The 15,733-nt window shown below is 41.5% G+C and overlaps 1 protein-coding gene and 1 long non-coding RNA gene across 4 annotated transcripts in view; one reads left to right on the forward strand and one right to left on the reverse strand.

Moving 5' to 3' along the window:
* LOC113620406 (tubulin alpha-1A chain) lies at positions 1 to 4,454 on the reverse strand. The gene is made up of 4 exons (XM_027106158.1): positions 4,108 to 4,454; positions 1,845 to 2,067; positions 1,554 to 1,702; positions 1 to 1,193 (listed from the first exon to the last, which is right to left on the reverse strand). The coding sequence occupies exons 1-4, from the start codon at positions 4,108 to 4,110 to the stop codon at positions 213 to 215; spliced, it is 1,356 nt and encodes a 451-aa protein (XP_026961959.1). The 5' UTR covers positions 4,111 to 4,454; the 3' UTR covers positions 1 to 212.
* The window catches only part of LOC113620407 (uncharacterized), a 26,633-nt gene continuing 15,142 nt past the window's right edge, over positions 4,243 to 15,733 (forward strand). For 2 of the 3 annotated variants that reach the window (XR_003432762.1, XR_003432760.1), the window contains exons 1-2: positions 4,244 to 4,357; positions 15,597 to 15,695. This is a non-coding gene — a long non-coding RNA (uncharacterized LOC113620407). Of the gene's footprint in view, positions 4,358 to 12,309; positions 12,364 to 15,596; positions 15,696 to 15,733 lie in introns of all 3 variants that reach the window. The other variant, XR_003432761.1, reaches the window with a different exon arrangement.

Consider the following 15,733-nt stretch of genomic DNA (forward strand, 5'->3'; position numbering starts at 1 on the left):
TCATTTAAGACAGGGAATACTTTATTCAAACCCATCAGAGAAATGGATAGCCTGGATCTATAACAAAGCGTCGTGTTTTAAAGCATAGGTCAGTAATTGTACATGAGAGTATACACTGCTACATACAAATTAACTGATCAGACCACAACTTTTCAATGTTTAAAACAGAATAAGCTTCCCTGTAAAAGCAGCACCTTTGTGACATTTTAACTTTAGTACTCCTCTCCTTCTTCCTCTCCCTCTCCTTCAACAGAATCCACACCAACCTCCTCATAATCCTTCTCAAGGGCAGCCATGTCCTCACGGGCCTCAGAAAACTCTCCTTCCTCCATGCCCTCACCCACGTACCAGTGAACAAAGGCACGCTTGGCATACATCAGGTCAAACTTGTGGTCCAGGCGAGCCCAGGCCTCAGCGATGGCTGTGGTGTTGCTCAGCATGCACACAGCTCGCTGTACTTTGGCCAGGTCTCCACCAGGTACCACAGTGGGAGGCTGGTAATTAATGCCAACTTTGAAGCCAGTGGGGCACCAGTCCACAAACTGGATGGTACGCTTGGTCTTGATGGTGGCAATGGCAGCATTGACATCTTTGGGAACCACATCGCCACGGTACAACAGGCAGCAAGCCATGTATTTACCATGGCGAGGGTCGCATTTCACCATCTGGTTGGCTGGCTCAAAGCAAGCATTGGTGATCTCTGCTACGGAAAGCTGTTCATGGTAGGCTTTCTCAGCAGAGATGACAGGGGCATATGTGGCCAGAGGAAAGTGGATGCGAGGATAGGGCACCAGGTTGGTCTGGAATTCTGTCAGATCAACATTCAGGGCTCCATCAAATCGCAGGGAAGCGGTGATGGAGGACACAATTTGACCTATCAACCTATTCAGGTTAGTATATGTTGGGCGCTCAATATCGAGGTTTCTACGACAGATGTCATAGATGGCCTCATTGTCTACCATGAAGGCACAATCAGAGTGCTCCAGGGTGGTGTGGGTGGTGAGAATGGAGTTGTAGGGCTCAACTACAGCTGTGGAAACCTGAGGAGCTGGGTAAATGGAGAACTCCAGCTTGGACTTCTTGCCATAATCGACAGAGAGACGTTCCATCAGCAGGGAGGTGAACCCGGAACCAGTTCCCCCGCCAAAGCTGTGGAAAACCAAGAAGCCCTGAAGACCTGTGCACTGGTCAGCCTGTTACAAAAGAAGAATAGAAAAAACATAGTTATTGCTCTTTGTGATACCCTCACAGTAAACATAATAAGTATTTTCACTTTTCATATTAACTCCAAAGACTTAGGTTGTATTCTGACAAGAAACACTTTTTAAAAAATGTAGACCTTCCTTAAATTACTCAGCATTACTTTATTAAAAATATCTCCATTAATATTTATAAAATGACATCAATAGTTCATATTTTAATTGAACTTTAAAAAATCTTTAAAGGAATAATTAACCTTACTATTACATTTCAATTCTGTGTGAAAAAAAGAGCATATTCCAAATATCTCCCTTAGGTTCATTAATTTACTTTATTCTTGAGAATAAACATACCAGTTTCCGAATTCGGTCCAAGACGAGGTCAATGATCTCCTTGCCAATGGTGTAGTGACCTCGGGCATAGTTATTGGCAGCATCTTCCTTGCCTGTGATGAGCTGCTCAGGGTGGAAGAGCTGGCGGTAGGTGCCAGTGCGAACTTCATCTGGAAAAGGAAAATGAAGCAGCCACCCATCATTAACAACCTGCACAAGTCTGCTTGACCCCAGGGCATCAGTGGAGCCCCCAGGACACACCTTCTGTCCCAGACCCCCAGGATCTCATTGGGGTTACTGAGGTCAACTCACCAATGACCGTGGGTTCCAGGTCTACAAACACTGCCCTGGGCACATGTTTGCCAGCGCCTGTCTCACTGAAGAAGGTGTTGAAGGAGTCATCTCCTCCCCCAATAGTCTTGTCACTTGGCATTTGGCCATCAGGCTGGATGCCGTGTTCCAGGCAGTAGAGCTCCCAGCAGGCATTGCCGATCTGGACACCAGCCTGGCCAACGTGGATGGAGATGCACTCACGCTGTGGGAAGGAACAGAGAAAAACTGTAAAATTAGTTATATTAGCATTTTCAGTTTTCAGTAAATTTCTAAAACTAAGAAATATAGAAGTATTCTTCAAATTTATTTGAGGTCATATTCATAACACAATAGAAACAGTTAAGGAAAACCACCTGCTGTAAATGCTGCAGATGCGTGTGATCTGAATAATAATGTTGCACTGTTTAGCACATGGTGCAAGCCCATTGTTCCAAAAGCCATGCTTGAATAGAAGATTTCTCATATTTAAAAAATATTCAAAGCACAGAATTTGTAAAATGAAGTAAATTCAATCAGTAATTAACTGTCATCAATATTACTGCCTCCTTTCCCTTTAAATAAAGATGAGCATTTCTGCTAAATAGGACTTGGTATTCCAACATGGACATCTGTACTGCAGCTGAGGCTGGAAGCCACACCCTTTTGCAGTCTTTCTGCAGAATCCATCAGTACTAGCGGATTAGAAGCTAAACAAGGAATGTCTTCTGCATTGCTGCATTGCTGCATTTGCTGTGCCTGGTGCCAGCCTGTACTGTCTGCTACATTATTTAACAGAGCAAGCTCTATTTCCAGCAACTGTGCCTACATGATCTCATTGTGCTATTCTGCCAGTTTTCCTCCTCTGACCCAGCCTGGGACCATATGCCTACATTGAAATGAATTAATTAAGATGCACTAGAACAAAAGACAGCTGCACAAGAGTATGTCTTCTTTGTCTGCAGCATTTTCATTTCTTAAAAAAAAAAAAAAAAAAAGTTTTCCCAGAATCTTCTCCACTGCAAAAAAACTGAAAAAATTATTAGTATCTTTAAAACAACGGTTCCTAAATTACAAATAAATAGCACATGAGAAGCTACCAAACAAGGAAAAAAAGCCCAGTGAAAGGATAATGAAATATTATTTAAAACAACAAAATAGTATTTTCATTCTGAGATTCTGTAACCGTCACAGAATACAGAACATTCATACTCATTACATTCAACAGAGAGTGTCTTCTCAATGGCTTCTATGGCTACAGCTTCTTTCGTCTATCCGTTGTCTATTCACTGACAAATGGGGGCGGGGGGGGGCGGAGGGAAGGGCGTTTCCCTGGGTCCTCCGCAATACAGCACCCTGGCTCACAAAATCGGCTTTCTCTCTCGCTGAACGTGCGGCCAAGACGGACACACACGAGTCAGTCAGGGCTGGGCGGCCCCACACCAGACATTAAAGGGCTTGTCAAGTGAATTGTGATTTTGCTCCTCAAGAAAAAAAAAATTCATCGAAGTTTTAACAGTGAATGAAAAACCTTTTAACGCCTACGGTTCTGCAAAGATGAAAGGCTTATTAAAAGTCTTCTCCTGACAGAGGAGGCTTAGTGAGGGCGAACCCCGCCCTGTGGTTCCAAGGCCAGAGAAGCAAGAAACAAACAACTCCGCCCCTGCGCCGCCTTGACGCCGGCCGCCACGGGTTCCAACAGAAACTAACCATTTTCCCCGTTAATACATGGGTATCTTTCTAAAACGTCAACGAACTGGCGAGGGATCTTTTTATATTAAGCCGAAGCTCCGCTTTGTCCCTTTCCTTCTCTCCCCCTCTTCTTCCCAGCAACACCCACCGACCCCCGACTTTTTGGTCGACTCCTCCTCTCCCTGTCCCTGGGGAACAACGCGAGGAAGGGCTCTTCGAGTCGCACGAATACCGTGCGCACACATAGGGGCCGAGCAGGCGACGCCAATACCGCCTTCCCTGCCCCGTGAGCTGCTTGCTGCAACGAAGGGCTCGGATAACAAAAACTCACTCCGCGCCGCCTTTGTTCTCCCTCACTGTTCCGCTGCGCCCTGGACGCGGTTCTGGCTGGGCTCCTGCACCCCGCACTGCGGCGGCGGCCGGGCTCAAGGATTTGGGGCAAATCTCAACCTCGCAAATAAAGCGTAAAGCTACACTGATCCAAACGAGTTGTAAAGGAAGAAGATTTTCCAAGTAGACCCTGAGAGGCTGACCCCACCCAACGGTCACAAAGAGCCGGAGAAAACATTCTTACCATAGTTGCTGTTTTGTGGCTGCCGAGCAGATGGCGGAGAGGAGGAGGAGAGGTTGTTGCTTCTTACAGCGCGACTCTTAGGCGGTCGATGTAAGAGAACCTGCGGCACATGGGCGGATGCGGCTCCCTATATACAATTCGGTCACCATGGGGATGGGCTGGGGCCTTTTCCTGTTGGTCCAGACCCCTCAATCTGCCCAGAGAAGCCACGACAGAAGAGTGGTGATTGGTGCAAGCGACATGGGATGAGGTAATCTCTCACCCACCCCTTTTTCCCTAGCATCCATAGACTGTTTGCATCCTTCAGACAAAGAGACCGTGCAAAAACAGTCAGCCGAACATCCATTATGGGGTGGGGTTGGGAAGGGGTGAGGGGAGGGAAGAAAGAGAACTAGAGTTGGATGGTTTTATGTTGTTTAAACCTCAAACTACAGTTAAAATTACCAATGTAAGAGGTTTTTTCCCCAACATGTAATCGCAGAATTTGAGATGAGATATTTAATGGAAAATTATTCCCAGCCCCTCCCTCAAAGTATACTAAACTGCATTCGGTGAGGATTCAACATCTCTAATTGCTTTAAAAATAAAGTAGAAGAGAAGATGGGAATGTTGCTTAAAATGGCTTGGGTAAATGTAATTTTTTTTAATTTAAAAAAATTCAATAATAGGACCATCCAAAATGGTTTCTCAGGTTCAAGTAATTTATTTTCAGATCTTCTTTTGCAACCCTCTCCCTAATAGTTAAACAAAAACAGAAGATGGAAAGCATAATCATACTAAATACGGAAGCACACAAGTAGTTCTAACATGAAGATAATTAAGATCTAATGAACATACCATACTTAGTCTGCTAGAAATATTCCTTTACCAGAAGTCTATGTAATATATTTTATGTAGTGTATTGTTCCTTAAAATGAATCATATTGCCTAATATAGAATTGAGAAAATACAAAGAGAAAGAACTGAGTTCAGAAGCTAGTACTACCTGTGCATGCAGTTATATTCTTCATTGTTCTCTCTTCCGGAAAGAGAAAATTAAAAAGGAGGAGCGCTGTATAGTGTAAAAAAGAAAACCATTTTGTAATATTGTCTCCTTCCACAGACGACCGTGTAGATGTCAGCTCAATAACTGCATTTCTTTTTTATGTAGCTCTTATGTGAATTCAGTAAATTCTCCTTCTCTAAGATTAGGCTTTTAACTGTGGGAATTGTAGCCAGCCTCATACTGTTGCTATTCAACTAGAGACTCTGGTGGTTGCTCAATTGCCTCTTGGGACAAAAGGCTTTGCTTTCAGCCCTAGGAAATGGATTGCAGTAACATTCTTTTGCTATTTAGAAAGGTTCCATTACCAACAAGGATGTGGTATGCGGAATATGACTCTGACTGGGTACCATTTGACGTTGCTAATGAAATTTCATAGGTAAAGAAGGTTGTTATTGCCACCGAAGTTGAAAATTTGTATTTTGGTGGATAATTTTTCCTTTTGGTTTTTAGCAACAGATTTTCAGCGTCTGCAGCACCATTTATAGTGCTCTGCAGAGCCCATTCATTCCTGCTGGGCTGGCAGTCAGTGCTTGGGCGTGGGAGGGAGGGACTTGAGACAGCTGCTGCAGGTTGTGGTGTGACAGTGGCGACCATGGATTTTTCTAGCCTGAGAGCCACAGCTCTTGCTTTACTTGTTCAAATTTGCTGCGGTAGTCATCCCTAGAAAAAAATGAGACCCGACATACAAATAATTTTATCTACTTCTTTCATATTTTACAGGAAAAATAATTTTCATTATCTTGTCTCTATACCTTTAGCAAATAAAAGTATATTTCAGTAAAGAGACAGAAGGGTTAAGGATGACTTGAATACTTTTTACTGAACCAGAAAATACACTTAACAAAAGTAAGAATTAAATGGCATAGGGAAGTATAAGGATTAATAAGTAGCTCATTGAAAATACTTCTTTCAAAAGTTTAATAAAGAAATAAATTGCACACAACTGGACCATGGTAAAGTGTACACATCTCCTTTTTTGGAATAAGAGGCACAGTCTTGAATTTTATTTTCTTTACAATATGAAAGCAATATGTCATTTCCCCAATAGTCTCAGTTCTTTACTGCAATTTACAGAGGATTAAATAAAAGAGAGGAGGGCTCATGCAATTGATACTTTGTAATTCTATCTCAGAAGCATTCATGAAAATAGGGATTTTTTTCCCTCCCCTCGGACATAAGTAACAATAAGATCTAGGTCAGAAATAGACTATGTGAGCACTGTTAATCTTAAATATATAAATGGGAGAGGAGGGGAAATAATAATCTATTCTTTTTGTTCCTGATTATCTGACTTAATAGCATACAAGCTATGGGAAGCAAAAAAAATTTTTTTAATAGATCATTTTTTTAAAAATTTTATTTAATTTTGGCTGCGTTGGGTCTTCGTTGCTCTGTGCAGGCTTTCTCTAGTTGCAGCGAGGAGGGGTTACTTTTCGTTGAGGTGCAAAGGATTCTCATTGCAGTGGCTTCTCTTGTTGCAGAGCATGGGCTATAGGTGGGTGAGCTTCAGTAGTTGTGGCTCGTGGGCTCTAGAGTGCAGGCTCAGTAGTTGTGGCACACGGGCTTAGTTGCTCTGTGGCCTGTGGGATCTTCCCGGACCAGGGATTGAACCTGTGTCCCCTGTATTGGCAGGCGGATTCTTAACCACTGAACCACCAGGGAAGTCCTACTAGATCATTTTTTTATATTTACTGCCAAATTCTTTAACTTACATCAGTATACATGTATAAATATTCTACTAATGTATTCTTTCTAGTCCACAGTAAAATTAGGATAAAACATTTTTTCTTTCATAATATTTGTGGAATTTAAATTATTTATTTGGGTGTCTACATCTCCTCTTCATTAAAATGTGAATCCTGGGGCTTCCCTGGTGGCGCAGTGGTTGAGAGTCCGCCTGCCGATGCAGGGGACACGGGTTCGTGCCCCGGTCCGGGAAGATCCCACATGCCGCGGAGCGGCTGGGCCCGTGAGCTAAGGCCGCTGAGCCTGCGCGTCCGGAGCCTGTGCTCTGCAACGGGAGAGGCCACAACAGTGAGAGGCCCGCGTACCGCAAAAAAAAAAAAACCAAAACCAAAACCAAAACCAAAAACAAAAAAAAATGTGAATCCTAGTCACAGATTGCCTAGCATATGGTAAACATCATATAGATGTTTGTTGAATTAAATGAATGATTTCTGTCTGTGCATATTTTCATAACTATTATCATGGTTAATAATTTAAAGGTATTTAATAAAGTATTTTACCTTACTTATTCAATAAGCATTTACTTGCTGTCTGCAATAAGCCCTGGACCATCCAGTGTAGCATGGAGAATTCAGAGGTAGTAACATGGTCTCTTTTCTCTAGAATCTTCTGGTCCAATCAAAGTAATAAAACAAGTACAAGTATATAGTTTTGAGAATGGCATGTGTTTCTGTGTGTGTATGGGGAGGAGCCTTGTAGAATCCATTGCATGACCCCATGTATCTAACTTATGTAGGAAACAAGGGAGTTGTTTAACAATTTTTCTACTTCTTCACCTCCTATTTATCCCTAAATGCATTTCAGTCGATTCTGCTCCTACCACTTCTTGAAACCAAATGCCCTCTCCATTTGTTGCTAAATCCATTGGACACTTTCTGGTTCTTGTTGACCTGTGATAAGCTTTGTCACAGTTGACTGTTATCTCTTTCTTTTTTTTTTTTTTTTTTTGCAGTACGTGGGCCTCTCACTGCTGTGGCCTCTCCCATTGCGGAGCACAGGCTCCGGACGTGCAGGCCCAGTGGCCATGGCTCATGGGCCCAGCCGCTCTGCGGCATGTGGGATCTTCCTGGACCGGGGCACGAACCCGTGTCCCCTGAATCGGCAGGCGGACTCTCAACCACTGCGCCACCAGGGAAGCCCTGTTATCTCTTTATTGAGACGCTTTGTGCCCTTGGCTTCAAAAATTCTCTGTTTTCTTGTTTCCCTCCTACTTTTTTTGTTTCTTCTCAGTTTCTGCTGGTTCTTCCTCTTCTCCTAATCTTTAAATGTTGGAGTTCCTCAAGGTTCGGTCCTAGACTTTTTCCTAATTTTATTCTATGGATCTTGCCCTAGTGTCTGGTAAGTGTGTTCATTCCCAACGCTGCAGATCCTTTCTATATGCCGATGGCTCCTTGACATCTTCTTCTTTTTTTAAATTTTTTAAAACATCTTTATTGGAGTATAATTGCTTTACAATGGTGTGTTAGTTTCTGCTGTATAACAAATTGAATCAGCTATACATATACATATATCCCCATATCCCCTCCCTCTTGCATCTCCCTCCCACCCTCCCTATCCCACCCCTCTAGGTGGTCACAAAGCACTGAGCTGATCTCCCTGTGCTATGCAGCTGCTTCCCACTAGCTATCTATTTTACATTTGGTAGTGTATATATGTTAGTGCTACTCTCTCACTTCGTCCCAGCTTACCCTTCCCCCCCCATGTCCTCAAGTCCATTCTCTACGTCTGCGTCTTTATTCCTGTCTTGCTTGACATCTTTTAGATCCAGATCTTATAGTAAACTTCCAGTCTCTGGCTGGGTTTCTCACATGTATCCCAAACTGAACTAGTTATCGTCTCAAAAATATGCACCTCCTACAAGTTTCTCTTGCTCAGTAAATAGAGCAGCACACATCTGGTTTCTCAAATCAGAAACAAGAATTACTCTTGACATCTCCATCTCCTTTTCTGAACACCATAGAATTAATTATTAAGTCCTGCCAAGTCTACCTCCTAAATATCTCTCAAATATTATTCTTTTCTTTTCATCTCTATTGCCTCCACTCTAATAAGTACATCATCCCTTGCCTGGAAAACCTCAGTACCCTTCTAGATTTCCTCTACATTCACTCACTCTTACCCCTCTCCAGTTCAGTCTCCATACAACAGCTGGAGTGATCTTATTGTAATACATATCACTGATCATGTCATAATATAGTTATAATATGTTAATTTTAACAGTATAAACTCATGAGTTCATAAAGTTATCCCCAAAAAGCAAAAGAAAATTAAAAAAAGATAAAAGTGAATTAAAAATAATCATCTGATACCATTGCACCATTGGAAATAACTGGGGCACCAACTGCATATTCTATACACTGGCAATCGTATAGTCAAATAAAGAATTGAGCATTTGTCCTGCATTTCCTGTACAAATTGTATTTCAAGGTGACCAAATGGCCCTAGTTAACCAGAGAAAATCATTCTTTAAAGAGTAATGCCAGCTTGTAAATATGGAAGTAATAACAGAGTCAGAAAAATCACGCTTTATATCCTCTAATGAAATAATTTATTAAGGCAAAGATTATCAGTGGATGAAAACTCAGATAAAATATTGATGGGGAATGTTTTAATGGAAGGATAGGCTGTTGCCATCTGAACTCACTAGTCAATCATAGCATCACTAAAAGCGGGACAATCACACCCTGTGAACCTAAGATGTGATCCAGTAAGAGGTACACAGCATCACCTATGAAGTGATGTAGCAGAAACAGTTGTGCTGAATCTAATTAAGCCTTTAGAGCCAACTTCCGTTTAGTCTGACAACTTCAACTTCTGGGAAGTAAGATGACATCACGAGGAGGAAAACAGACAACTGCAGAGTGTAGGACATTCTACAGCATAAATTATCTTGTTTCTGCAACAAGTCAATGGTGGGATGGGTGGAAAACGTGGGAAAGTGGGACAGCTCTAGGTTAGAAGAGATTTTGGAGACTAACTACTAAATATAACAGCAGATGTTGTTTGGATCCTGATTCAAACAAACCAATGTAAAACATTTTGAAGATAACCAGGGAAATTTGAATATGGACTAGTTATTAGATAATACCAATAAATTATTATTAATTTTATTAAGTGTGATAATGGTAGTGTGGTTGTGTAAGAAAATTTCCATAATTTTTAGAGATGCATGCAGAAGTGGTAGGTTAAATGAAATAAGGTCTGAGATTTGCTTTAAAATACTTCAGCAGGGCTTCCCTGGTGGTGCAGTGGTTGAGAGTCCGCCTGCCGAGGCAGGGGACACAGGTTCATGCCCCGGTCCGGGAAGATCCCACATGCCGCGGAGCGGCTGGGCCCGTGAGCCATGGCCGCTGAGCCTGCGCGTCCAGAGCCTGTGCTCCGCAACGGGAGAGGCCACAGCAGTGAGAGGCCCACGTACCGCAAAAAAATAAATAAATAAAAATATTTCAGCAAAGAAAAAGGGAAACGATGGTAGATAACAGATTGTGGCAAAAATCTTGATAGTTGTTGAGTTTTAATAATGAGTATATGGAGTTCATTATACTTTTTTCTCTATTTCTGAGTATGTTTGAAAATTTCTTAATAAAATTTTAAAGGATATAAAAAAAGAAATTGTGAATGCTGAAGACAAATTTTATCTACTTCATAATTTATTCTGTACTGCCTTAAGTGAAAAGTTATAGAAATTTAAGAGGGAGGAAAAAGTCTTTATATTATAATCTATGGTTTATCGTGAAAACCTTTATTGGGAATGGTGGCTTTTAACTGAATGGGTTGGGAGTAGAGTGAGTACTTTATTATTTTATTTTAAAACTTTATTTATTTTTGGCTGCGTTGGGTCTTCGTTGCTGCGCACGGGCTTTCTCTAGTTGCGGTGAACGGGAGCTACTCTTCGTTGTGGCGTGTGGGCTTCTCATTGCGGTGGCTTCTCTTGCTGCGGAGCACGGGCTCTAGGTATGCGGGCTTCAGTAGTTGTGGCACGCAGGCTAAGCAGTTGTGGCTCGTGGGCTCTAGAGCACAGGCTCAGTAGTTGTGGCACGCGGGCTTAGTTGCTCCATGGCATGTGGGATCTTCCCGGACCAGGGCTCAAACCCGTGTCCCCTGCATTGGCAGGTGGATTCTTAACCACTGCTCCACTAGGGAAGCCCAGAGTGAGTACTTTAAATAGGGAAAATAATATTAGCAAAGACATAGTATGATGATGATATGGTGCCTCTGTAAGGGAGGGCAAAGAAATTAACTTGATTAGCGCATGCAAGAGAATTGTGGGTGATGTGTTATATGAGGAGAGTGGAGCATTTTGAACCCCAGTCTGAAGAAGGAGTTTGGGCTGAGTTCACACACACAGACAGTGTGAAGCCTTTATATTCTTATAGAAAAGAGTGGAGGGAAAGGAATAGCATTTTTGTAAAATTAATCTGACAGGTAAGTGGAGTAGGGAAAGAGACTGGGGATAAGTGGATCAATAAGGAGGTTATGGTAATAATCTAAGCAGAAGGTGTCAAACCATTGTAATTACAGTAGGAATGGGTAGAAGGTAATAATAGAAGAGACCATCCAAAGGAAGAATCCCACTGGTGATTGGCTGGACATGAGGTAAAAAGGAAAGAGTCAAAATTAACCCTTAAAGTTTTGAGCCTGGAGAACTAAGAGAATGAAATGGTAGTGCTGCTTTTTACAGAAATAGGGAAGTTGAGAAGGGATACACGTCTAAGCAGGATACATGCATTTGTGTGTGTGTTTTGGGGAGGGTGTTAAGGGCAGGACCCATCAGTCAATGTGATCTTGCAAGTTGAATGTTATACTGTTTGAGGTGATAGGTGGATTGAGTGGAGAAGTCGTAGAGGCCACTGGGAATCTGAGATTGGCACTGCTCAGAGAGAGGTCAGCATCAGAGGTGTGACAATGTATATTTGGAACCTAATGACAACAACATTATGTGCCAGTGGTGTGGTATAAGAATAGAGTTCTCCAAGTGTAACCCAGAATTTCAAGTTATGCTGTTGAATGGGCAACACAGGTACAGCTATGTTCACCAAATGAAAAGCCTTTCTTTCTTTTTTATTCTTTATTTTGAAAACTTTTTATTGAAGGATAACGTACGTACATAAATTTTCACCAATCATAAATGTACAGTTTTGCAAACTTCTGATTACTAGTGTAACCAGTATACAGATCAAGTAACAGAACTATCTGAGAGGCCTCCCTCTGGTTCCCCTACCCTGTCACTATCTACTCTCAGTAATCCCCACTGACTTTTAGCACAATGGGTTTGTTTTGCCTGTTTTTGAAGTTTATATAAGTGGAATATACTCTTTTATATGTGGGTTCTTTTATTCAATGTTATGTTTGTGAAATTTACTCATACCACTGAATGCAATTGTAAATTGTTCTTATTTCTATTTATTTAGAACCACTGGACCACCAGGGAAGTCCCATGACTTTAATTTTTTATTTACCCTATGGTATGAATATACTATAATTTATTTATCTATTTCCCAATGTTAATGGATATCTGCATTGTTTTTTGCTATTACAAATGGCATTGCTATTAGCATTCTTGTACATGTGTTTGGGTGAATATATTTACAAATTTCTGCTGTTTGCATTTCTGCTGCTAGGAATTTCAATTCCTAGGAGTGGAACTGTAGGGTAATAAGGCATGTATATGTTCAGTTTAGTAGAAAAAAATGTTAATTTTTCCAGAGTGGTTGTGGTTATGTACACTCCCACTAGTAGTATGCGAGAGTTCTGGTCATTCCTCATCCTCCTTCACTGTAGCCATTAGGAGAGTTTATAGTATATCTATCACATTGTGACTTAAATTTTTTTTTAGTACTTATTTATTATTTTTTTGGCGGTTTTGGGTCTTAGTTGCGGCACACGGGCTCTTCGTCACGGTGCATGGGCTTCTCTCGAGTTGTGGCACGTGGGCTTAGTTGCTCCACGGCATGTGGTATCTTAGTTCCCCAACCAGGGATTGAACTGGCATCCCCTGCATTGCAAGATGTATTCTCAACCACTGGACCACCAGGGAAGTCCCATGACTTTAATTTTTAACTAATGAGGTTGACACCTTTTCATTTGTTTATTTATTTGTTTATCTGGATATCCTGTCTGCTGAAATGCCTGTTCAAGTCTTTCTCATGTTTTCTCATGGGTTGCCTGTTTTTACCAATCTTAAGCATTGGTAGGAATACATTATATATTATGAATAAGAGTCCTTTGTTGGATTTACAGATGGAAAAAGAAAATCTTTTCCCACTCTGTACCTTGTCTTTTCACTCTCTTAATGATGTCATGTGATGAGCAGACGTTCTTAATTTTAATGTAGTTCAATTTACCATTTTTTCTTTATTGTTAGCAATTTTTGAGTTATAATTAAGAAATCTTTGCCTACCCACAAGGTCATTAACATACTCTCCTGAAGGATTTATTGTTCAACCTTTTGTATAGTTCCACAATACACAGGGAAATTGATATTTTTGTGTGTATGGTGCAATGTAGGGATTAAGATTATTTTTTTCTCCATATGGATATACGGTTGATCCAGCACTATTTATGTAGGAGACCATCCTTTTCCCACTGGACTGCAGTGACACCTTTGTCATAAATCAAGGTACCATATATATATGGAAAGCCTCCTTTCTTTCTAGCGTATACATATTCCAACTTAATCATTTTCTAAATTATTAAAATCTTTTTTTAACCCAAGTGATTAACTCATATGGATGAACAACCGTATAGGCTTCATATGTTGATTCATTTGTTTTCTTCCTGACAACATACTGATTGCCTTCTAAGGTGCTCATATTGGGCCAAGCATACTCTAGGGTATTAATAGGTGCTTGTTTGGCTAAGATTTAACTGGACATAATGCATTCTGATAAGTCCCAAGGAAGAGGCTTGGCATGATCCTGTGCAAAGAGATATGTATTTCTTATAATCTCCAGATCTTTGGGGGGTGGTGTGGTGTAGAGGATGCAGGAAGGCTTCCTGGAAGAGGTGATACTTGGGGCTGTCTTGAAAAATGAATAGGAGTAGTAGGTACAAATGCGGAGGAGAGTCCACATGCAAATACACAGACAACTGGGTGAGTTTCAGAAACTGGAAGTGGTTTGTTATGGTTTGTTACATAAAGTATAAAGGGATTGGGGAGTACTAGTCTGGAGAATTATGCAAAGAACTGATTATGAAAGGACCTTATTCCAAACTCAGTGAGAGCCATTAAAGGAAAGAGGAATAATGAACTTTGCATTTCAGCAAGATCCTGACTGCTCTGTGGAGAGAGAATAGATAGAACAAAGTTGGGGATGGAGGAACACGAAGCAGGGAGACTGGTTAGAAGATGGCTGGTTAGTTGATGATAACACTGATTTAAGGAAGTGGTAGTGGCAATGGAAAACAGTGGATATATTTGGGAAATATATGGAAGGTTGAATCTAGAGGAGCTGCTGATATGTAGGAATGAGGAGCAGCAAGGAATGAAGGATGGGGCTGCTGCCTCCAGAGCCAGGCAGCCTTGGGCTTAATTCTCCTTTTTGTCATAATTTAGACCAGATTAGAAAGACCATTATGGATTTAAAGAATGGATTGGAAACGTTTGAGATGGAAGACAAGGAGACTAATTAGGAGGCTATTGCAATCATCCAGGCTTTATGATGAAAGTCATGGGGATAGAGGGAAAGAGAGTGGTTGGAAGGAAAGTGATGGATTTGGGGGATATTTGGGAGTTTGACTTACCTGATTTGGGAATAGACTTAGTAAATTAAAAACAGAAACTTTCCTGGTGATGCAGTAGTTAGGAATCCGCCTGCCAGTGCAGGGGACACGGGTTTGAGCCCTGGTCCGGGAAGATCCTACATGCTGTGGAGCAGCTAAGTAACTAAGTCTGTGCGCCACAACTACTGAGCCCGCAAGCCACAACTACTGAGCCCGAGCGCCTAGAGCCCGTGCTCCGCAACGTGAGAAGCCACCACAATGAGAAGCCCCTGCACCGCAACAAAGAGTAGCCCCCGCTCGCTGCAACTAGAGACAGCCTGCACGCAGCAACGAAGACCCAACGCAGCCAAAAAATTTAAATAAATAAATAAATAACAGTAAAGGACTTCAAGAGAAAGCAGTGTCAGAAAAGGGCACACAGATGCACTGGCCAAGGAGGAGAAAAAGCAGAAGACATTGATGTTGTAGAAACAAAGGAAGGACAGTGTCAGGATAGAGTGCTGAGTAACATCAAATACTGTAGAGGGGTTGTTAATAAGGACAGTAGAGTGTTCGTTGGATTTAGCTACAAGGAAATAAGTATACAGCAAGGGCTTGGCCAAAAGGCATAAAACATGTTTTCTGTTCCAGAGGAGTTCAAGGTCCCGAGAATGGACTGTGTTGAGTGCTGTGAGAGAGAGGTCAGCGCAGGAGCTTTCAGACACAAAGAACTGTGTCACATTTCCCCACTTCATCCCACTATGGTGTACACTGCCTCTGCATCTTTTTGAAATGACCATACCTGTCCACCTCATGCTGCCCTCCTCATGTAGGTTTGATTGTAAATGGATAAATTCAAACAACTAAGTTTCCCTTGAATTCCACAACAAAAACACACCTCAAATTCTAAATTTAAGCAAGGAGATGAATATGATTATGCTGACATGCTGAATTTACATTTCTCTTTTTTTTTTTTCTACATTTATCTTTATTTTAGGGTTCAGCACTGATCAAGGTATTGAGTGAACTGGCTGGCTCTCACTAAGTATGGCCTTTAAGGACTATCTACTGCATTCCCCTTGGCAAAATTTCAATGGTAAGGTCTAGGTAAGAATATGACCCCACACCTGAATT

Source organism: Aethalodelphis obliquidens, unplaced genomic scaffold (genome assembly GCF_003676395.1).
Source record: "Aethalodelphis obliquidens isolate GAN/ISIS:26980383/991018 unplaced genomic scaffold, ASM367639v1 scaffold8, whole genome shotgun sequence".
Classification (NCBI taxonomy): domain Eukaryota; kingdom Metazoa; phylum Chordata; class Mammalia; order Artiodactyla; family Delphinidae; genus Aethalodelphis; species Aethalodelphis obliquidens.